The 25,840-nt window shown below is 38.4% G+C and overlaps 1 protein-coding gene across 2 annotated transcripts in view; it reads right to left on the minus strand.

The window, feature by feature from the left end:
• The window catches only part of LOC136877004 (gametocyte-specific factor 1 homolog), a 61,463-nt gene that overhangs the window by 19,409 nt on the left and 16,214 nt on the right, over nt 1-25,840 (minus strand). For both annotated transcript variants that reach the window (XM_067150793.2, XM_067150792.2), the window contains exons 2-3: nt 11,750-12,002; nt 2,971-3,048 (exon numbers count right to left, since the gene is read on the minus strand). In XM_067150793.2, coding sequence (XP_067006894.1) covers nt 2,971-3,048; nt 11,750-12,001 — 330 coding nt within the window. In that variant the 5' untranslated portion in view covers nt 12,002. The remainder of the gene's footprint in view (nt 1-2,970; nt 3,049-11,749; nt 12,003-25,840) is intronic.

Genomic DNA, 25,840 nt, shown 5'->3' on the forward strand with positions numbered 1-25,840 from the left:
ACTATGGCAGTGTTGTTAAAAATCTATTCATTTTACTCTACAATAGCTCCTGTATTACTGTACTTGCATTGCAATATCCTTCCTTAGTTTATGTAAAAAAAAAACAGAAATTTTCTGTCCTTGTAAGTCCATCTCATAGCTGCACTGATTGTTGTGCTGCCTAGCAACAGGTTTTTTGATAAAGCTCTATCATGAATAAAATTCTGTTTTCAAAAACATTATCAGTGTTTCAGTAACAAGTTACATTGTTGATTACACTACAAAGTGTCCAGTTTACAGTTTACTGGGAATGGAGACCTGATGTATTACAATGCTGATACTTATCTTTTACAAGTAGTTTTACATCGCACTGACACAGATAGGTCTTATAGCGATGACGGGATAAGAAAGGGCTTCTAAGTGGGAAGGAAGCGGCCGTGGTCTTAACTAAGGCAAGCTCACAGCTGCATGCCCCTAACCACATGACCAACTAGCTCGGTATTGCTGATACTTTTGACATCACTATGAATATAGTTTTCCTTTTTTCAAAGTACTAAAACATCTTTAACCCCTTAAGCGGGGAGCTCGGTACACACTAGCTCACTCTCAGGTGGGGAGCGATTTCCCTGATTAAAGAAAATATTTAATTACTTGATTAAAAACAATCTTAGACTAAAATGAACTATTGAAGGGCCAACAGAGAAATATTTACTTGAATATAATGTATTTAATTGTTGAAAAATTCGATTATTTTAATTTTTCAATACTTCGTGCAAAAACGTACTAAGTGCTTTCACACTGTGATATCGAGATTGCTTCTTCCTAACAGCAAAGCTCTGGTTTGTGTTTATACAGTAACTTTCACCTGAATATTTTAGGCAGTTTACTATCAATCTCTGTCTGGAAATAAATGATTCTGTATATGTAAATTGTAGATTTACAAAGTTTACATGTGCTTAAAAGATGTACAAAGGAATAAATTATAATATTGACGAAACTTTTGTTATGTTGGTTAGCGCTTTCGAGGGATCAAGTTTATATAGCCTCCCTACAATTACTAAGTGACATAAACGGACTATATTACACTACAATACAGGTAATATTTACATTATTTACAGTCTTCACATTGTTATGTCTTTTACAGCTGTTCATTATATCACGGAAGCAGGTCATCTTATATAACCTGTCTCGCCTTCGCATAATTTATATAATTCCATTCCGAAAAGCGATCGTTTTCTTGTTATGTAAACTTTCCACCCTAGCCACCCTTTCCATAGCAAGAGGTTCTCATCAATTGACATTTTGCCATCAGGGGTATATGCTTCCGAAAATTTTGCTAACGGGTGGTCAAATACTGGATTTATCTCTTATAATTTTGGAAGAAGTTGTGCATTATTCACCTCATTGTCAGAGATATGTATAAAGCTGTGGAGGAAAATATAATAATAATAATAATAATAATAATAATAATAATAATAATAATACTGTTATTGGCTTCACGTCCCACTAACTACTTTCACGGTTTTCGGAGACTCTAAGGTGCCGGAATTTAGTCCCACAGGAGTTCTTTTGCATGCCAGTAAATATACTTACAAGAGGCTGACATATTTGAGCACCTTCAAATACCATCGGTCTGAACCAGAATCGAACCTGCCAAGTTGGGGTCAGGAGGCTGACCAGGCCACTCAATCTGGCGAGGAAAAAATCTCTTCTGTGTCATCAGCTCATCGAAAATAGGTGTAGTGAACAAGCGATTGCGAGAAATAGTGTCCTAATTTAGGTTTCTGTACAATAACCTGCGGCAACAGTATGGCCATAAGAAGCTTCATTTCGTACTTATTTGTTCGGACACGGTCTTGATCTCGATTCCTTCCTTTCGTCTTACTAAACTGGGTTTTGTGTGCGATTTCCTGCTCGGCATCTTTTGTCTGTTCAGCTATGTTCTGGCATATCTCGTCATTAAAAAAAGTAATTAAAATATTTCGCTCAGTTTTGTTTTCCCTAAAAACACTCCTTACATCATGATGGAAATTTGGATCAAAGCACGAATATCTTTGTCCATTTTCAGTATAAGTTGACGAAGAACTTGCAATGGTTGGATTGTAATCAGTATTATCGTCACAACTGTCACTGTCATGATCGCTACTTGAACTGGAATCAAACATGTGTTGTCTCTTTTGCGACTGCTGAACATTAGCATCAGCTACGCCCAAACCCTGTATATTCGAGCCTGCAGTACTTATTCCAGGTAATTTTCTGTCACTTGCGAATTCCCCTTCAGCAGAACTTACTTCACTAATATCACAATTCTCCCCACTAAATTCCAACATTTCGTTTATCATGACCCGTAAATCATCTTCCTCTAACAGCGGGGGCCGGTAATTCATCATAGATATTTTAGCAGGAAAAAGATGTAGGAAAAAAAATCAAATAGAACCCTGGTCTCAGCAGTTTGGACGGAAATCATAAAATATGACTGTATTACGGATGCGTACGATAATAGTTGTGTAACTCGCGATAAACACACACTCCAGTCGTGAAGGAAGAACTCAAGACTGGGGATAATAAATCAGGTCACAGTTCGAAAATGTCATCAGAGAGGTCTATTCAGCGTCATAATCTCTAGAAATCCCTTCTACAGCAATATTATTACATCCAAGGGACGATTAGGCGATGAGCTAAAGCTTCAGTGCGGAGCTATTAGGCCTTAATGTCGTTCTTGCCCGGACTCAGCTGTGTTCTTTATGTTGTAACTCATGGATGACACATTGGTACTGGGAGAACATAGTTGAAAAAATTTACATCAGAGGGCAGACTCATCCGGAATACGCTGCTGAAAAGGAAATATACCTCTGCAGGCAGGCAACTGAGAAAAACAAATTATTTGAATCGGCGGAAATATCCGCATTCTCCACGGAGCAAGCGACTTGTAGCCGCGGATCTCGCCGCATTGCCCACCGAACGGGTTAAGGAAAGAATTATGTAGCATACCTGAGGAGGCAAACCAGTCCAGTGACCATTTTTCAACTTGTCCGGAAGTTTCTTTCCTTGGTTGGGATTCGGTTCAACCTGGAAAAATAAAAGTGCATGATAATGTACAAATTCAACCAAAATATCTGTCACATGTATTTGGCTTATTTCTTAGACCTCCCAATCTCATGTATCGAACTCCAATATTCACGAGACTATAATGTTGTTTCAGCCAATACAGAGGATGACCTACAAACTACTTTAAATGCAGTAATTAAGTATATACTAATATCAGCTTAAAACTTAACATTAACTAACCAAACACAAGTTCTTCACTAAACAAACTCCAACAAGGCAACTCCCTCAAATATCAATCACTTTCCTTTCCTTGGCAGTCATTTTTCAACAAAAATGCACCGTTTGGTCACTTCCTCATACAGGCTTTTGACATTTATGACCTCAGCATCCAAACCAAACTATGTTTACTGATGACGACGTCGTCCAAGACTGTGTCCACATTAGTGAGATGGATTGGAACTCTACGATTTGTGAGTTACCTCAAGATACTGGACTGGCACCTTTGACTGTGCTTCATATTCTGAAGGACCACCTGGTAAGACTTGAACTACTCACAGAGGAGACATAGGATGATTTTTAATAGTGGCAACAATGCTGTAGCACCACTGACAAATGGAGCTAGGCTATGTCAATTGTATCACAGGTAGGTTAAATGCCTAGCCTCCCTCCGAGCAAATGAACATACCCTTCCCCCTCAATGCACATGCGCAGCGACAAGAGGAAAAGAGCAGTTGTGAACTAGCGGTCACAGAATACAGTTGCAATGTTTTTGAAGCAACAGCAAAAGCGCTGGATAAAAATTGAATGTGCTAGAGGTCACAATACAGGACAGCATCACCAAGGACTGCAAGTCACTTGCAGTCTGTCTGCATTACCTTACTGAATAGTAGAAAGGTGGGCAAGAGCCTTCAGAGGTTGCAAAAATGTGTCAGACATGTCTCAGTCTGATCATCCACCACTGATGACGACGTCCAGACTGCGTCCACATTAGTGAGATGGATTGGAACTCCACGATTTGTGAGTTAGCTCAAGATACTGGACTGGCACCTTTGACTGTGCGTCATATCCTGAAGGACCACCTGGTAATGCAAAACAGTCTGCAAGCAGCACCGAGAAGAAACCAACTACACTTCCTTCATGCACAACCCACCCATCATTCTGCACGACTATGCAAGGGCGCATGCAGCAAGAGCAGTATCTGATTTGTTCAGTCACTGGGAAGTGCTCTACCAACCCCATACTCTCTACATTTAAGTCCCTGTGTCTTTGACCTAATCCCTACAATGTAGGAGCCACTGTGTGGGATTCACTTTCAAACAGCTGAAGATCTGCTGGCAATTGATCGCTCCCTTTGCATCATCCAGAGAGAAGTCTCAACAGTATTCAAAGATTTCCACATTGCTGGAAACACATTGTACACAATGCTGGAGGCTACATAAATGGCCTGTAAAACCTAGAAACTTGTATATATGTATCTAGAAAATAAATAGTTGCCACTACTAAAAAATCGACCTATGTTCTTAAAATGTTTGGAAACTACCAACACGAGTTTCATAGGAATATTTACAAGGAACAAACAATGAGCTCAAGTTAAAACCTGCCCTGAAATTTGGCTCAAATAATCTACGTTCTACAGGAAGCTAAATTACCAAAATTTAGTTGAGAGTTTTTAACTGGAAGGTTCCAAAGTTGAACCTGTAATATGTCATAAGAGAGCAGTGAGTTAGAAGCAGTTGGACATCCCTGAACAGTTCCAGATGCTTGAGCAGGTGCTGTGGTACACTTGACTGCAATGTGTGCATATGTTCGTCCAGTAATCAGGGCTGCCCAAACATAGCATCCCATGCAGTTATACTACTATATTCCTCAGGATTCCAATTTCAACTTCGGAACCTTCCATTTTAAACTTGCAGCTAATTTTTGGTAAGTGAGCTTCCAATAGGATGTAGGTGATTTTAGCAAAATTTCAAGGTAGGTTTCAATATGAACTCATTGTTAGTTCGCTTGTTGGAGTAAAAATGGCAAGACTATCAAACAAATATCAGCATCTTAGAAGAAGCTAACACCACAAGCATTGAGGCAACATTTTTTGAACATCAACTTTGATGGACTGGCCAAGTCACTTGCATTAAGAGCTTGCAGTTCTAGAATTAGTCTCTGGAGCCATCTAAGAATCCATAATCAGTGAGCCTCATGAACTCAGAAGACATCTTTATACTTGCCAGCAACTGAATGCTATATTATACAGAAGGGTCCAGAAATATGTAGGCACTTTTTGATAGTCAATATTAATGGAACAAAATGACATACCGTTACAATTCTTGCGCAGGGGAAAGGTTATTTTATGTGTTCAAAGTGACCCCCATTAGGAACCAAACAACTTCGATGCCGCTGAAATGCTGACCGAACTAGGTAGTGAGAGACAGCGCATCTTATTGTAGGTAAATCTTTCATTTCCAAACATCTCTCGGATGGTAAGTAAAATTGAAGTTTGTAGCTTGTGAAGATACACCTCACCAGTTACAGTACCTTCAAGAAGAATGGGCCAGTCAAACCGCCCAATGACAGACCAACCACAAACTGACATCGGGTAGATTAACATGTTTGTCCACATGAATGTGTGGATTTTCAGGAGCCCATTGCACACAGTTATGGTGGTTTACAGTACCATTCAGTTTGAACTGCACCTCATCAGACCAGACAACCCAACCATCCCTGCAAACCGTTCATCCTTGTAAAGCACTATTCCATCCTTTGAGCCAGGTCGTCCTCGTTCATAGCGTGCAGCGATCTTGGAATGTACACTTCTACTTCACAGCCTTCACAATACATCATATGGTCGATCGGTTTACCCCGCTTTCACGTGCACCCAGATTTTTGAGGTGACCTAGTAATATGTTGCAACACTGGAAGCTGGACTTGTTGATGTTTTTTGTCGGCCAGACCTTTTCTTATGCACATCCTGAACAGTACCGTCAGTTTCAAATTTATCCTGAATACGATAAATTGTAATACATGTTGGTGGCTGAGTTCTGTACACATTACGCCATTGCCGTTGTACCTCCAGTACCACTTCAATACGGTCTTGCATTGTCCAAACAACAATCATACTTCATTCATTGCTGAACTGTCATCTGCTGGAAAATGTGTGCCAGGATCTCTCTCTCTCTCTCTTTTTTGAATTGTTGAAACATAGGTAGTTTACATATAACTAAGAATTACAAATTAGGTTTAGATATTGTGTCATATAATTGTTAAAATATTTTTATTTTGAGGAATAATAAGACACATTATTTCAGAAATATAAATTAATAATATAATTTGTACTTATGGTTCTTTTAATATATCACGTTTGCTACATGAGTGTTAAGTCTGCCTTCCTTATGAAACTGAGAAGCAGATACAAGCTTGTTGGTGGCTGAGAAGAATTGCATTTATGAGAGAGTCTATTTATTTGAAGATGTGGAGATTTTCCTTGTCCTTTGTGTTTTCATGTTACCTTTTCTATTACTCCATCTTGCAATGCTGATCTGTCATTTAAAAAAATCCTATTATGATTTCCTATACAAATAAGTTATGACTAAAAATCATTTGTTTCACCATACTGAAAATTAATGGCAACACCTTCTAACTGAAACTGAGTGTACTTGTTTTATATGGCGTGGCTCAGGCTATGAAGCCTGCTGTTATGCCAAACCATCATTGTTTCATTATAAAAGCTAATCATTTCAATGACTACGTTCATGGACGGTCATAGGGGAAAGTCGGAGGGTATCGGACAGTTTAACTTTTCTGCCATAATTTGTTTATGGAATAGGAAAAAATTCATGTAATGCATTTTATAAGCATCTATATTCTTGTATCAACGTACTCACTAGAATATATTTAATCACAATTAAAAACACAGACAATATTAACAAATTAAGGAGGTCATTACACTTTCGTAGGTTTGAAAAATGGAGGGTGGTATCGAACGGTCAATTTTTTTTAACAAAAATTTATTTTTTTCACATTCAAAATAAAACAAATTAATGTTTAGCCATTCTGCAAATATCACACTCATTAGCGTTGAAGATTCTTGATGGACTAAACAAATATTTAGTCACAAGATCATTTAATTTATCAAAAATATGTCCACTTGCTCCTTGTTGAAGCCTACTGCTCGCTGCAAGCTGATAGACTCAGCCGTCCTCAAACAGAGGTCTTAATGACTCTTCATAAAATCATAAAAAGGGTCTTTCCTGCCATCATTTTAGTTTTATTAAACCTATGTTCAGCTCTCAATTCCTCAGCAAATTGATACACAAGTTAAAAATTCTGTTTTGATGAGTGGCATGAGCTGACTGTCGGGGCCTTGATATGCATGTACAGGTCATTCTCTTCTTCACCTGAGAATGTTCTCTGAAAAGTCTCACTGTTCAGCGTACACACTTTTATTGGAATCTCTTTACCAGCTTCAAGATCTTTAATTCTATCATCTAACGTGCTTTTGTGGAACAGAGGAACATTGACTGGCCTGTCTAATACTCATTCTATTGTCCCTGACACTATTCACGGCTAATATTATATTGCTTTCTTCCCATTATCCTCGTATCTTCCCCATGCTTACCCAAAACAAAGGATAGTACTATCATTAACCCGGACGGAACTGCAACCTATGTGTCCGATACCGCACGCCAGTTTCGTGTCCGATACCGCCCGAATGACTCCCTTAAGAAACAACTGGAACTGAACGAGAACGTTCAAAAAGAAACTGATTCTAAACCCACGATATTACAGAGTAAGGAATACTGCTTCTGCTAATGTACTTAAAGTTCAATGCAACTTATCCTTGTTTCTGCTACTTCTTGGTAAAAATAAATCCATGCCGGCCAAAAATCACACAAAGGACAAAAATACACCGTCACTCATAAACGACCCTGCCTTTCGACTGAACAGGCTGTACCCACCCTTCAAACATGCAGGTGGACCTGTGAGTAGCTAAACAGGTTTTGCCACATGCTGCTAACAAAGACATCTGTGAACTGTCCAATACCAGCTGCCGCCCGATACCTCCCGACCTTCCCCTACACATAAAGTATTAATAAGCACTAGAGTACCCAGATGAAAACTTGCATGTGGAAACCCGACCCCGTCTTTCCCTCCACATACGTATGAAGGATAAATGATGTTGGCAAAGCGTGTTTATTTATTTGCATAAAAATTCATAAACTTTAACAGGGTACCCGTTTTATGGAAGAGCAGCATAAACGTAGGGAAATAAAAATATGCAGGGAAATGACATCATCATCATCATCATCATCATCATCATCATCATCATCATCATCATCATTTAACCATCTCCAGTTTCCCAGGTGTGGACTAAAAGCACTCTCCATTTACACAGGTACGTTACTTCCTCTTTAACTTCACACCCTTCTACGCCTCTTTCTAGCAGATCATCTTTTATTTGGTATAGCCATCTTGGCCTTGGCCTGCCTCTAGGTTGCTTACCCTCCAGGTTTTTTGTCAGACTATTCCCTTGATCCTCTCTTTGTATCCATTTTCTTTAAGTGACCAAATCATTTCAATCTTGATGCTGCAAGAGTTGCACAATGTGGTTCCATTTGGACGTCATTTCATATCATTTCATTCTGATCTTATCTCGTCTTGTTTTTGAAACATTGACCTTAGGAATTTCATTTCTGCAGCCTGCAGTCTGTTGTTATCCCTTCTGTTGATGGTGCAATTTTCCAGTCCGTATGTTGTTATTGGTATGAAGTAGGCCTGATAGAGTGTCTTCTTAGATATCAAAGGCACTCACTGTTCTAAAGGCAGTTCTTGACATGGTGGTAAAAATGGGCACCTTTCTAAATTCTGTTTGTGATTTCAGCTGAGTTTTGGCCGTCTTGGGGTTACAATGCTGCCAAGTTATTGGAAATGATTGACTTCTAATTTTTTTCCATCCAGCATAATGTTCATATGTCCTCTTGCCTGCTCTCTTTCAGTGCTACTGTTTTTGTAGGACTGATTTTAAGGCCAAACTCCTTAAATTGGTAGTTCCCAGTGTTTAGTTTCTGCTGTACTAAATCTATCCAACCACATATCGAACGAGATTGGTGTGTGAACATGATGCGAGTCATGCACAGCAAATAGTACTTTGACAAGAGACAGATTGAGCTAACGCAGTAATGAAAAAGATAAGACATACTTGCACTAACCACATCGCGAAGTGTGCGATGTATCTAGTATTGCATTAGTTGGAGTGTGGTGTAGCGTACAATTCACCCTTAATGATACTGTAATTCCCAGGTCTTTACTTTGATAGTAAAATTAAATTTTTGTAGATAATAACTTTCTCCCATTAAATTGTAATTGCTTTGTTCCCACTAAACCAAAACTTACATTGATGAGAAGGTATGAAGGCCTTAATCTTGCCAGGTAAAATAAAACATTACTTAACTAAATTATAATAATACTATAAATTTAAAAGACAATAACTCTTATCTTGTTTATGTTCCTTTTAAAATGCCCAATGTTTTAAAAGCTATCCATGTCATTTACATAATGTAGCTGTGCTAGCTATTATGTATTGCCCATAATTATCATGGATTGTGCCTCACTATTAAGGGAAATTACAGAAAAGCGAAATTGTCACAGGAGAAATTCTACAAAGAAAAGAATGCGTCAGTGGTTGCTTGTTTCTATGCTCACTAGTTGACCAGCATATGTATTCAAACAACACTTCCCTTTGCTACAAGAACGGGGATCTTATTCTTGAGTTTCTGTTATGAGCATGTTTAAAAACTGGCACACTCACTTGGACCAATTTCAAAATAAAGTCCCTGATGAACACAGGCATAAGTTTGAAGAGTAATTGACTGATGGCTTGCTGTGAGCAATGTCGTTCATTTTTATTGGTTGTAGTGTTTCTTATAATGGATGTTTACTATGGGATTACTGAAAACCCACTTCACAGATTGGCACTTTACGATAAGGTGTAGCTTGCTCAACTTATGATACATTTATTTCAAGATCTTTACGCCATTGTAAGTGTTCGTAAAAAGTATGTTTCAAGATGATTGTACATACTCGAGCATCACTCTTACATACCATGTCCCACTAAATTTAATGCAGAAAAATGGGAATATCTCAGAGAAAACAGATTTAGGTTACTAGCAGGCATCCTGTTTACTTTTAATTTATTTATGGAATATAAAATTAAAATCAAATGCAGTACAGTTCATATTTAGCAAAAATGTGTTTTTCACAAAAAAATATTTAGATTATAATTTACTTCAAACAGTTTTTCACAAATGTTTATTTAGTGCAAGAAGAAGAAACCTGGACTAGGACAAAATGATGAAGAGGAATGGTGTAAGGAGAGAGGAAGGTGGAAAAGTGCCACAAATGCACTGACCTGGCAGGAGGTGGATAAGGGGAAAGAAGATGATGATGATTTACAAAAGTTTTTGCAGGTAATAGTTTATAACACTTCCTTAAAAACAACATTGGAAGTAATGATACACTCTTCCCTGAGAGTTAGTTTTTCATTTTCCTTCATAGATACAAAAATATTAGAAAAAAATTTTACTTCAGAGAAAGCTACATTAAGTTGTTTATGCAAGAACACAGGATTGGGCAAGTTTAATTGTGCTCTTTGCAATGTTTAACCTTGTCTGATTTAATAATGGTTATAGCATAGCCAATTTTAATGGGATGAAACACATACCAATAACAAATTAAGATGGCCTAAAATGCCTTCTGTATGACAAATCAACAAGAAGTTTGAAATAATTCCATGGCAAGCAGTAGATGGCATAGGAAAAAAGACCTGCACAATAAGTATTTCCTGCGGCAAAGGTGGAGCCAACTTTAGCGAAAATGGGATGCATTTTTTAACAAATTGTTAATATTTATAAAGTTAAAGTGCACTTCATCACTGTTCCAGGAAATTCCCTTTCTTTTAACACCTCATTTGTTAATATTGGATGGTTGTGAGAATCATAAAATTTATTATAGAGATAATATTTGATACCTGAAAATTTATTATGCATATATCTTCACCTTTCAGCATTCAGTTTGCAAGCCTCTGTGAATGAACTAAGGACTCCCACAATCCCCTATTTGCAACTAGCACTGTGGACTCAGTTAGCTCCACACCTCTATCGTTAAGAACAGAGTCTAACCATTGTCACCTTCCTTTACTTCTCGTACCCTTCATGGCTGAATTGATTATTCTCCTAGGTAGCATACCTTCCTTCATTCACCTTGCATGTCCCCACCACCAAAGGCAATTTATGCATACAGCTTCATACATCAAATTTATTGCTTACGTTCATCCCCTCATTCTGAGTACACCCCTGCCAAAGTATTCTTTTATTCCCTAGATCGAAGAACAAGTAAGACAAAATCTTTTCTCAAAACACACATTTTGAATACACTGTTCTGACTGAAAAAGTATGTGGTTATCAGATTTATTTATTTATTTATTTTGTTACTTATGCATGTCCAGACCACCCATTAATTATAAATAAATAAATAAATAAATAAATAAATAAATAAATAAATAAATAAATAAATAAATAAATAAATAAATAAATAAATATTTAGTCATAGATATACATAATAGAAAGAATATAACTAATCAGTAAATTTAGAGATCATTAAGATGAGCCATGCATGATAATATCCTCAAATCTTGCATCTTGGTTAATAAATGTAATGAACAATGAATACCTACCACATGTCCCTTATTTGTGTTTGGTAGATCACTGGGAAGACAATAGCGGACATATTCCACTAGACGTCGGTTGGGACATGTCTGGAGATGAGGTGCGAACTCTGACTCATCCAAGTGGTGAGTGGCATCAAGTGGACACACACGTTTGGTACCTTTGTGCACTTTACTACATTTAGTCAGGTGAATGGACATTCTTGAGCGGTGGATGTGATGAGACTTATTGTATGGACAAATCAGCAACTCGTCATCCATTCTACAACACACAATAAATTACACAGGTCAAGGCATAGGTTTGGATGTAAATCTTAATAATATCAGGGTAGCTGCTATCCACTGTCTGCGTACTCTTGTTATTAAACAAAGTCATTTTTTTAATTGCCTCATGCCTAGATCTTACAACAAGGAGTTAAATAAGAAAAAAATCCAACAAAATGTACTTTTTGAATACACTGTGGCTGTCAGATTTATTTATTTTTATCTAGAACAACAGTTACAAAGTATGGATATACTAACTTTGCTACGGAATTTGCAAGCAGAATTCCAGATTAGGTAGTGTATACATTGTAAGATTGTATTAAATTGTATAACTCTTAACGTTACTCCAGAAACGTTACGGGGAAGTCACCATACGTCTTTTCTCATGTGAAGACTGGGTTAGGGAAGTTTCATTGTAATGGTAGGCCTTCTTGCGTACCATCAGTCACAGTCAAGTTGAGGAGTTTTCATTGTAATTGCAGACACTCACTCTCCACCTGCCTTTTTACATCCTCATATGAAATCATATGAAATACTCAATCAAATGAAAAAAATGCAGATTTTTCCAACTTTAACGAACAGTACTATGCTGTCAATCTTAACAGTCCAATGTTCCAGAGCTGGAATGACCAGACCGCAGACAGTCGTTAAGTGTGCACGCTGCTCATTCCAATCAGTGCCTCAGAGTAGGGATCGAATAGCTGGAATACTATGATGGACCAGTGTGTTACGTACCAGCAGTATCAGAAACTGTATGAACCAGAGGAATAGCATGCTAAGGAAGAAATTGTCAGTACATTTCGTCTCATTAGGGCCGATGACCTAGTAGATGTTAGGCCCCCTTAAACAACAAGCAGCATCATCATCAAGTTGACATTGTCAGCATCATTCATATCGTCGCCATAAGACCTATCTGTGTCGGTGCGATGTAAAGCAACTAGCAAAAAAAAAAAAAAAAAAATCGTTCATGTTAATCAAAGTGTTGTCTGCATGTTGTAAAAATTCCAAGACACCCATTCAGTAGCAGATATCGCGCGGGCCATCCACACAAAACAATATCATCTCAAGACCAGTATATACGCATAACTGCACATAGGCACCCTACATGCACAACTACTAGTCTACACCACAAGTTTCAAGATGCCACAGGAGTTACTGTAAGTACCCAAACTGTGCACAATACACTCCATGTTAAGAAGTCCCCTCAGGCCTCCTCCACTTTGACATCACATAGTGGCTCACGTTTGATGTGCTAGAGCACATCAGATGTGGACACATGATCAATGGTCCGGAATGTTATTCACTGATAAAGTGCACATATGGAGGACAAGAGGAGAACATTACAGTGAATCTTTCTCAGTACAGTAGACTGTCATCAGCAGCTTGGAGGTTCAGCACTATTCTGGGCAGGTATCATGTTCGGTCACTATATATCACTGGTTCATATCCAAGGAAAAATGCCGGCCACAGTGTACGGACACAACATTCTCCGACCCATAGTAAGTGGTTTTGCAGAGACTGTAGTAGATGGGTTTACTCTACAGGACAATAACGTTCGTCCACATCATGCTGCATCTGTGAATGGATACCTGAAGGGACATGGGATCTGCAGAATCGAGTGGGCAGCATATTCCCTGGACATGAACTGCATCGAGCATGCATGGACCTGTCTTAAAAGATCCTTCAGCATCTACCACTATTGATTCAGGCCCTGCCATTGAGCAGTGGGACCATTTGCCTCAAGAAGTGCTCACTGATTTCGTACTGAGCATGCCTCATTGCATTCAAGAGTACCTCAGAGTTCATGGGGGACCAAGTTATTAATTTGTGTGACAGCTTTGAAAACTGCCTTTAATTTGTGATGTTCTAACTGAGGAGGTTCCTTAATTTGTTTACTTAGTCACATACAGCATGTTTTTCTTATCATCGCAATGACATTAAAAGCATTTCTCCTATGTTTATAAAAACTTACATTCAATCAGCTATTGTAGTGATGGCAACATCACTTCGTGCACCATTGACAGTGTAAAGAAAAGAACTGTTAGTAGAATGGCTGCAGGCAAAAACATCCAGGACGTATGTGTATGACTAAATTAGCCTTATATACTCTGGTAAAACAAAACAAACCCGTTTCACCGAATTATGCAGCCAATGAGGTAGCGAAGGATCAAGTACACAAGATTATTGCCACTGTACCACTGTCACTTCAACCCCATTGAGTTGGTGGGGGGGTGAAGTGAAACATTACGTATGCACTAATAGTATGTCCTTCACAATTACTGAAGTGGAAAGACTGTTATGTGAGAGTATTGCTCGAGTGGATGCAGATTCGTGGAAGAAGAAAGTTAGCCATATCGCAACATTAATTCTCGGCAATGGCAATAGATGGCATCATCAGTGACTGTCAGGAGTTGCAGTGTCCGGCTCCATGGCTACATGGTTAGCCTGCTGGCCTTTGGTCACAGGGGTCCCGGGTTCGATTTCCGGCAGGGTCGGGAATTTTAACCACCATTGGTTAATTTCTCTGGCACGGGGGCTGAGTGTATGTGTAGTCTTCATCATCATTTCATCTTCATCACGACGCGCAGGTCGCCTATGGGTGTCAAATCGAAAGACCTGCACCTGGCGAGCCGAACATGTCCTCGGACACTCCCGGCATTAAAAGCCATACGCCATTTCATTTTCAGGAGTTGCAGTAACAAGAACTTTGTAGTAGATTTATCTATTATCATTTTGTGTGATGATATATCTGTATATATAAAATACAAGTTTTGTCTCTACATTACTCAGAATTTAAAAAGAATGGTATTTCTGTATCGGTCATGTCCTCAGTAACAAGGAACTGCACTTTTTAATTTTCCGTAATTTCTGTCTGTATGTATAGGCTATATGTACATACGCACATCATGAGAAAACTGCCAAAGTAAATTTAATGAAAATCGGTGTGTAAAGTCAGGGAATGAGCCACAACAATGTAGACTATAAATAATTTTATTAATGTTAAGTGAAATGGTAGTTTAGGGGAAGACCTAAAATGTAATTCTCAAATATTTGTATTATTAGCGGTCCAGTTGATAAATGCAGCATAACGAAAGTTATAGAGAATTAAATTTCCAGTCATTTATGTCTCATACATTTTTACTGTAGGCATATGCTGGGATCAAGACATGGGCTACCACTAGACTTAGTTTCCCCCTCGTTTTTTGTTGTTTTTGTTTTTTCCCAAAAGTTGGTTCGGTGAACGTCAAATCTTAAGCGTTTTGAGCCACTGGAGTAGCCTGCTCTGTTGTCAAGGCTGTTTCACAAGCTACTGCTAGGGCTCTGCCACTACCAATTCTCAACGCCTGATCAGTGGAAATGGTAGCATAATGTTTAGCAAATTAAAGCCCGACTTTATGGCTAAATGGATAGAATACTGGCCTTAGGTCCAATGGCCCCAGTACAATTCTTGCGATCAACCTCCTCGTACTCTTAATTCCCCTGATATGGGGATTGGGTATTTATGACGTCTTTTCCATTCATTTCATCCTCATTCGGTCACCACAAAGCCTTTCCAGAGGCTATGCACTGTTATTATTATTATTATCATCAAATTAAAATGTAGAATTTTACAGCATTACCTGCGGTAGTACACAGTTCACTGGTTTATTAGCTTTCTCGGTAGATCGGTGTAGATCTGTGTGAAGTCGGGGAATAAGGAACTACAGTCTAGGCTATAAATAATTTTATTCACAGTGGATGATATGGTAGTTTAGGGGAAGATGCCTAAAATTTAATTTTTAAATACCTAAGTTATTGGTCCTATCGAAAATTACTACGTAACAAAACTTACAGATACAATTTCGAGTCATTTATGTCTTATTCAATTTCACCTTACTGACTATGATAAGAGTAGGCTAGTTGTGGTGGTGGTGTTTGTTGTTTTAAGAGGAAGAACATCTAGGCAACCATCTCTATACAACACTAATCAGAGGAAAAAATGGGAGGAGTCTGACACTTCGAAAAATAAAAGTGTTGACCTAAGAAAGATAAGGCGTCACAAAAGCTGTGAAAATGAAAGACTCCTAGGCCTTCATACGTAATACTGTTGGGATCAGAAAAGACAAAAGTTGACCAAGGGAGCTCGGATAGGATAGATGAAGTGTGGAGCCTGGCACAAGTAGAAGGGATACCAGGACTCAGCTAAGGGCCCCGTGGTCGCCAACCCATGCTCCCAAGTTCAGAGCCTGCTTGGGGCCCAATTTACTCGCTTCTTACGACAGGAAGGGGGATACCGTGGCTGTTATTCTACCGCCCCCACCCACAGGGGCAACTATGATAAGGGAATTCATGAATTTAGACTTTTGTTGCTTAGTCCTTATCAGTATCGGCATGGAAATATTTTTCAATCTTGTTGACTGGCCATGGTTTTTGTCATGATTGTCTTAAGGTTTCAAAACACATGGTCATTGGTTCATATCGACAAGGAAAATTGGGAAGTTTTTTATAAAAATGAGAAAAAAGCGATAAAGGAATGATCGCTTGAAGAATAAGACAAGAAGGAGTTATGAAAGGAAGGATGACTCCCTTTACCTTAGATGCCCTAAAACCACAGAGTTGGAAGAAAACTAAATGTGAAGGCCTTCAATATCGAAAGCTCATAGAATTGATCAACAATAACATTACATTAACCACTGTTTGGTGTGGTGTTCTTTCTCTCTTCTGCTGCCACTCATCTCCTATTGATGAGACTACTGCTGCATACTGAGTATAACAGCCTGCCTGAACATTGGCGGGCAGTAGCTGGGGAATTAAGAGTTTTTCTTAAAATGCCATACCTCTGGTTCATAAATTTTCTGATACTACTGGTACGTAACTCACTGGTTCATCATAGAATTCCAGCTATTTGATACTTACTCTGAGGCGTTGATTGGAATGAGTAGTGTGCACACTTAACAGAATAATAGCAGGGGAGTGTTCACGGCTGTCTGCGGCATGGCAATTCCAGCTCTGGAACTTTGGACTGTAAGATTGGCAGCGTGGTACTAGTACCAATTTAATGATCCGTTATTGGACGTTATAAATATTCCAGCCAACTCATTCTTGGTTGCATACCCATGGCTAGTCGTCTTGGTGGGTGTGCTAAATACCAACTGATGAGCCCAACTTAGCACATAGGGGCAAAACACAGGCAACCAAGAATGAGTTAGCTGGAAAATTTATAACGTCCAATAACGGACCATTAAATTGGTACTATAAATTTACTCATTCAGGACAAATATTTCATATTCCCTGTGGGAATCAACATCTATATCAGCATGGTACTATTCGTTAAAAGTGAAAAAATGTGGGAATTTTCTTCTTCTTTTTTTTTTTGAGTATTTCATATGATAACATTGTTTTTAATCGTGACATTCCCACTGATATCATTATAATGACCTTTGTTGATTTCAGTTGGAAAAACCACAAAGACAGTCTTTCTGAGGATGTAAAAAGGCAGGTGGAGAGCGAGTGTCTACCACTACAATGAAAACTGCTCAATTTGATTGTAACTGATAGTAGGCCAGAGGGCCTGCCATTACAATCAAACTTTCCTAACCCGGTCTTCACATGAAAAAAGAAGTATGGTGACTTCCCCGTCGTATTTCTAGGGTAACGTTAAGAGGAATGCAATTTAATACAATCTTACCCACAACATGTACTCTTAACCTAGAATTCTGTATACAATGTAGAATTCCAAAGCAAACCACGGGTACATCTGCTAGTGTTAATATAAACTTAATCAGTGTGTTGAAAGTGCGATTGTTGTCGGTCAATTTCATTTGTATTGTGTATCATCACGATGACATGAAAGGCATTTCTCTTCTATGTTTCTAAAAACTCACATGTCATGCAATCAGCTATTGTAATGGCAGCAACACCGGTTTGTGTGTACTTGCAGTGTAACCAACATTTTGCGCAGCTGTCATGTGCAACCTTGCGCCGCCCACCTGTAAGTCATATGAAACATATTCACAAAGCATTGCGAGTGTGAAAATACAAACCGCTGAAGAATATATCCACTTGGATATGATTTACAGTCGCCGCCAACTATATCATAATAAAGAAAAACCCATGTGTGAGTCATAGAAAAGAAATACTTTAGTAAGAATGTTATGAAAGTGACAATGCAGATAGAGTTCATATTAGTAATATATCTTATTACATAAATTTATATTAAGAGCTGAAGAGTATACAAGTCACGTTGAACTGCACTGTATTGATAAATTGTATCCTGATAGTTGAAGATTCACGTAAAGTCCGTACACAGAATCTGTGCAGTGGGATCACGTATGTCATCATTCGGAAGAAGGTGGAGCTAATCTCAAAATGGAAGCAGATCGCTTTGAGGGTCACATATACCATTTCATACATAACGTAGATCTGCAAAACACTGGAGTGATACACCTGACTTTTCTCAAGGTATCCTTATTTTAAAATAGTAGTATGCAGATGTTTATTTTCAGTACTGTATGAAACAAGTTTCATTTTCACATTTTTACATGTTTTCAGCTTCAAGATCAACAGCCAAAGATGTAGCGTCATCATGTTTGTTCGCTCTCCTACTTGATTCCTTGGATCAGCCATCTAAGACACCGCCTGAGCAGAAGGCTTGTTTTCTCACTGCCACTTCACAGATGTCATGTACAGACTAGATGGTTATGCATCTGATTAATTTGTTTGAATCAGGAACTGGGTGTTTATACGTTTGTCCCAATACATATCTCTTTATATACACACGCACCCGCGAAGCCACAGATGTGGGAAAACCGGTAGAAGAGAAGAAGATACTCATTTTAAAATATCACCCGCTTTTTCTTTTTAATTTTTCATCCCCTTAAGTGGATTTTCCAGAAAAAGTGCATTCATTTATTTTTAAAAGAGATTCCAAGTACAGCCTACCAATTTTAACGTCTGTAACATGTTCGGTTTCTGAGATATATGTATCCTCATATAAAGAATTCAACTCCTTCCTTGCTTCTTTTGAACTCTTACCCCTTAAGTGGATTTTCTGAAAACAAAAATTTGTGTTCTTTTATTTTAAAGGAGATTCCAAATACCAAATTTGATGTCTGTAACATGTTAGGTTTTTGTGATATATTGTAGATAATCTCGCTGTACTGGAGCTGACGTTGCCATGGTTACGGCAGTTCATTTCTTTAACCAATTCCTAGAGCAGGGGTAGTGTGGTGCCAATATCTCAATAAAAGTCGGTTTTAGGGTCTTAAAACATGGTTTTCAGGCCCGTAGGGCTTACCGAGCTTTGTTCTTTGAATCAAGGGTCTTAAAATGAGCTTTGTCTCGTCCTTGTATGACAAATTTAATATTTCTCCTATATTAGCCTAGTATTTTTATATCTCCCCCACCCCCTTGAATTGTTTTGAAAATAAAATATAGCCTATAGCACTCAGGGATAATGTATCTTTCTATTACCAAAATAATTTTTAGAATTGATCCAGTAGTTCCTGAGATCAGCCATTACATACACACAAACTTTACCTCTCTATATATTAGTATAGATAACACCCTACACTACCATCTGCCATAGAAACATGCAACAGTGAATACATCCCTCCAAATAATGTATCAGGAAGGGCATCTGGCCATAAAACAGGCCCAAGGCCACACAGTTCGTACATGTTACCCCACCCAGCTAAGGGGGAAAACCTGCAGAAGAAGAGTTACACAGATAAGCAATTACAACTACCCTTGCACATTTTGTTATGTCTGCAGCATTTGTTGATTGTAGCAATTCTACTGCTTTCACACAAGTTAACCCTCCAAAAACTGTTGCCTTTATCAAGGGTTAAGAATTGTAGTCCTTGTGCTGTGGCCATTCTTGCCAAAATGAATGTACTTGTCAAGGAATTCAGGACATTTTGGGCCAAATAATTGGGTGTTCAATCTATTTCATCATATCTGTGGTTTTTAAAAATAAGTATTGATTCTCCTTTCCTACTACTGTTGCTATACTATGTATTATGCAACAAAATTCTCCCATAAATCAGAACTAGATCAAATATTGTAGGATTTCTTCCAATTCCAGGCTTGAAAATTGTTAAGCCTCCACAATATGGAGAGAAAGCTTCACTGCTCGGAAGTCTGTAGTTTGAATTCTGGCTATAGCATGGGAAATGTTGGGTTCATTTTTTTATTTCAAGTTCAGAACTATCAATTCTAAACCTTCGTTCAACTAAATTAAAAACAAAACTGAGTCACTTTATATACGCGTGCGCATAGTTGTTTTACCGCCTCAACTTTTTGTCTGCCAAGAATGTTAGACACAATATTCTCCTAATAACCTGTGTACAGGTTATCCTAATGATTCGCACAGGATATTTTAAAGCATTCCTCATGAATTAGACAGTCTTCCTTCAAAAATTTGTTAGCCTGCTTTAATAATTTTTTCTCATTGTTTTTATGTGATTGCACTAATTATGTAACATAGTGGAAGGATGCAAGTGTGATCGCTGGGAAGAAATTACCTTAGAAGCATGAACAACCTAATCTACAACTTCAAAAAATTGCCACACATTCCAGATTTTCCCCGCATGGCATGTATTTCAATAAAACAAATGCTGGAAATGAACAAAGAAAGGAAAACACAGAAATGAAAAATAGAATAAATTCCATGAACTCGAAAACAAACCAGTTCAGTTCTAATTAGAAAGTAAATCTTCATAAAAATATCGCGACTTGACCGTGCATATTTTACTGCTTCCACCTAAACAAGGCGACACAGGCAACTCTTGTATATCATTCGGTCGACTGCTTCTGAACCGCTTGCAGTTCTCTGACCGAGCAGAGACCAGTTCAGTACTGGACAATACCAATAGTAGCATTTCAGTCGTACTACCAGTGCACTCATACGAGCAATTAGTAGTGTTGTTTTTTGCTGATAGTTTAACGTTGCATTAACACATCAAAGGTTTTTGGCAATGCAGGGATGGGAAAGTGGTAGGATTAGGATAGTTGTCTGATGTGAAAATGGGAAACTATGGAAAACCATCTTCAAGCTTGCAACTTGTGCTGGGATCAGTTGGAGCAGAGCAGTTGTTTTCGCTCTTCCTCCAAAGACCTCCGAGTGAAGTCATCGGTGGGTAATTTAAATGTGTTAATCCGTGAGCACTTCTGTAACAGTGCACGTGGGCGAATGTACAATGTAGGTTTCACTATGGCCTTCACAGATGCATGTGATGTATCCTATATCATGCAAATGCTGGTGTCATACTTTTGAAATCTATGTATTTGCAGTTACATATGTTTAAATGATATTGATCTTAATGTGCACTAGTAATATGGACAGAATAATGTAGATTCCATACACCCATATATTGTATTTACTATATTAGCAGTACATATACAATAATACTAATAATGCAAAGATTCTGTCTTGTTGAAACCCTTGCATTCTCTGTTTTCTCATACAGCTGTGAGACCTGAACCGTACAGACTTTGGACAGAAAACTCATTGATGACTTTGAAATGTGGTGCTGGTGTAGAATACTATGTGTGCCTTGGACCGCAAGAAGAACCAATGCATCCACTCTTCAGGATCTGAAGATGTTGAAACGTCTTTCTTCCCGTATCAGTGAAAGAATACTGCAGTTCTTTGGACACATTGCGAGAATACCTGGAGAAAATCTAGAGAAGTTAATCATGGAAGGTATGTTTGAGGGCAGTGGACCACGGGGAAGGACTGTAATCAGATGGATAGGATAAGTGAAGACTATCGCCAGTTTATCTTTCCAGTGTACCCCGAGGAAAACTGAAGATCGTCCGGGATGGCGAAGCTACAACAGAGATATAACAGCAAAGCCAGTGGAGTCGTGACACTCAGAAATGAGAAAATCGGTTTGTAATGATGATGATATAATGACATAGTTTAAGTAATGGTTGTATGCCAGGACAAGTGAAGATGTATTATGTACAATGTTGTTACTCTTACATATATGCACCGCTTAACACAGATGTCTCAAGAGCTATGCAGTTGAATTCCCTGCTAACTGCAAGATGGGCTGTGACTGTCCTGTCTGTTAGACCAACAATCAGCTGTTTATGTGACATGCTTGGCTTTATACAAGCCGTTAGCAATTTTCACCTCTATTTCCGCATAAAGCTGTGATATGTATCTGGAACACATCACAGAGGATATGACATAGTGTTGTTCCAATCTAGATTGTCTCTAACGCAAACATGATGCATTTGCATTACATCTGACAGTCCAACGTGATGGATGTTCCAAGCCTACGAATGTTTTGAACACTTTGTCCTCCACAATTCACAAAGTTTGCTTATCAGTTGCCAGGAATAAAAGCAAAGAGTAGTCTAAGTCTTTCTTTTCCACAGTGTTATGATCATATACTGCAACAGGGACGTTGTTACGACTACAAGCTCGGGAAGTCATTTCAATCAAAATTCTCATTGTGGGCCGTGATCACATGGTCCATTAGTTTAGATATTCCACCACCGTGGAATAAACCTTACCACACAGCTTACATTTCGCAGATTTGTTTTCTTCACATACTTCAAAAAATGCCTGACATCGTACGGCTGTCTTGGCATTGTAATCAGTTTTCTAGTAATCTACATGATGAATGAGTGGTTGCGCGGTTTGGTCACGTAGCTGTCAGTCGGGAGATAGTGGTTTCGAACCCCACTGTCAGCAGCCCTGAAGATGGTTTTTTCATTTTCACGCTAGGAAAATACAGAGACTACATTAATCAAGACCACAGTCGCTTCCTTCCCATTCCTAGGCCGTTCCTATCCCATTGTTGCCATTGGTAAGACGTAAAGCAAATTATTAAAAAAGTAATTGACAAATTAAACAAGTTCACACACAATACCATTCCTCTGTCCTACAACTGGAGCAACCATTGGTTCCTGAGCAACAGTTTCCTACCTGAGAATACCGGATATAGCACTGCACTCACACTACCGATTGCCAATTGCAATCGTCGGAGCAACTGTTCTGCTCCCAGCACTATTCAATCTATATATATAAAATAAGAGTTTTGTCTGTACATTGCTCAGAATTTGAAAAGAATGGTATTTCTGTATCGGTCATGTCTATAGTAACAAGAAAATGTACTTTTTACTTTTCCGTAATTTCTGTCTGTCTGTCTGTCTGTCTGTCTGTCTGTATGTATGTATGTATGTATGTACACGCATCACGAGAAAACGGCTGAAGAGAATTTAATGAAAATCGGTATGTAAAGTCGGGGGGGAAGAGCCACTACAATCTAGGCTATAAATCATTTTATTCACGCTGAGTGAAATGGTAGTTTAGGGGAAGGCCTTAAATTTAATTATCGAATATTTATATTATTAGCGGTCCTATCGATAAATACCATATACCTAAAGTTATATAGAATTCAATTTCCAATCATTTATGTCTTATACATTTTTACCGTACCGGCTCTGATAACACAGATATTAATGAATTTGTGTTTTTGTTGCTAAGTCCATATCAACGCCAAGCTACGAGATAATGGGTTAACAGAATTTAATGAAAACTGCTATATAGAGTCGGGGATAAGAAACTACAGTCTAGGCAGTAAATAATCTTATTTTCCCCGTGATGAAATGGTAGTTTAGGGGAAGGCGCCTAAAATTTAATTTTAAATACCGGTACCTATGTTATTGGTGCTATCAAAAAGTACGGTACTACATAACAAAAGTTATAGACAATACAATTTCCGATCATTTATGTTTCTTTCAGTTTTACTGTACCGACTATGATAAGAGTGGTATTTCAGAAGGCCTACAATATCCAAACCGCTTAACACTGATCAATAGGGGGCGGATTTCTATGACCTAAAAATGTATGAAATATGTATGCACTTATGACCTAAAAAACATAAAAATATGACCTATAAAATTCAAAATATGACGTAATGAATAGCATCTACGTTACATAGAAGCACTTTTATTACGATTGCTACAGGCTGCAATTAATTTAGAGTTTAAAAAATGTTTTAATTCTTCGAAATCTTTAACCCAAAATCAACTAAAATGATGAATATTTCATGAACTCGTTAAGGTTACACTGCATACTCCTAGGCAAGGACGGACTCTGGGGAAGACAAACACTACAGTTAATTTCACTGTTCAATATTCAATCAGTTTTAATTTATACACAAAACATATGTTATTTGAATGAAACATTCATACCTGATCTAGTCTCCATTATCAGAATTGTTGCAATTTATGACCACATGCATCTTAAGATTGTTGAATGAGAATCCCCTCCTGTTGTCGCTGAGTATCATCTTGTAGCGAGAAAAAACTTCTTTCGACATCACATGATGTAACGGGAGCGTACTTGAATAGAGTTAAATCACTTGGAGAAAATTCCTGGAAATCTGCAGATGAAGGGTTTCCACAAAGAATGTCACTTATTCCACGCAGGTACACAAGTCCGCTATTTTTTTCCAGTATATTTTCTAATTTTCTACACACCCTAGATGCTATTGTTCCTTTCGCATGCTTTAATTCCTGTTCAATGCACTTTAGAACATCCAGTGCATCGCTTAGTTCTGCACCTGAAACTTCCAGTTGCGTGATTACTCCAGATAAAGAATTAAAATTGGACTTTATGTAAGCCAGGTCCGCTTTTAATGTAGTGCTTGAAAATAAATCTTGAGTGGTTTTTATGGAGGACGATTCTGCAGGATCAAAAGACTTCACGATCTTCTCCACGACATCTAAGTTGTTGCAATAGTACACTGCGGCATCAAGCCAAGTCCCCCATCGTGTTATAACTGGCTTGGGAGGTAGGGGTAGTGAAGGTGCTTCTTCTTGAAATTTCTGAACCCGAAGCGGAGCTTTGACAAACACTTTCTTACAGTTCGATATTAATTTATCAACTTCAGGGTAGCTACTTCTAACTTCTTCAGCTGCCCTATGCAAGGCATGTGCAAGACATGTCACATGTATCATTTTCGGGTATAGCATTTTAAGTCCCTTGGCTGCCTTCACCATATACGGAGCAGCGTCAGTTACAAATAGAAAAACGTGCTCTCTCTTTGCCCCGTTTGGCCACAACAGATTCATTGAATTGTCGAAGAGAACTGCAATGGTGGAATGGTTTGTCTTCTCTAGCACTTCACATGTCAGGAGGAATGTATCTCCAGGCCGGTCTTCCTTCAGCGTGCCAACGATCACATTTGCTACATATCTTCCATCCACATCTGTAGTCTCATCTATTGAAACCCATATCTTACTGTCTCCCACGCCACGCCTTAATTATATCTAACATCTCTTCATAACAAGGGGTCAGATAGTCCTTCCTGAGAGTAGATTCGTTGGGAACAGGATGCTTTGTATATTTTTCAAGAAACTGTCTGAAGCTTCGGCTGTTAAGTTTCTTTAAAGGGATATTAGAAGAAATCATCATCTTGCAGAGATCTTGTGAAAATTGTGAACTCTGAGAACTTGATGTCGGGGTTTCGAATAGCAGACGTTGCCTATTTTCGAGTGCAGAATATCTAGTTACACAATTCTTATGTTTTACAGTATTACAGTGTTGTTGCACAGAGAAGCGTTTTTCGGCAGTAACTTTTACCTCACACAATTTACAGAATAATACCACTCCATCCGTACTGAATATGTTTTCACCGAACTCGCGAACAAAACTTCGCAACTTTCCACAAATTGAGACTTTCGTTTTAGGCATATTGAAAGGAAATGAATGACTGAAGCTCCCTAATGACCAAGGTCATTCAGTGTGTTGAAGGTGGAAGAGGGAAGGGGAAGGGGAGGGATAAGAACAATGACAAATAACTGCAGAATTACCTCTGCTTCCGTGTAAACGAT

This window comes from Anabrus simplex, chromosome 7 (assembly GCF_040414725.1).
Source record: "Anabrus simplex isolate iqAnaSimp1 chromosome 7, ASM4041472v1, whole genome shotgun sequence".
NCBI classification, from domain to species: Eukaryota; Metazoa; Arthropoda; class Insecta; order Orthoptera; family Tettigoniidae; genus Anabrus; species Anabrus simplex.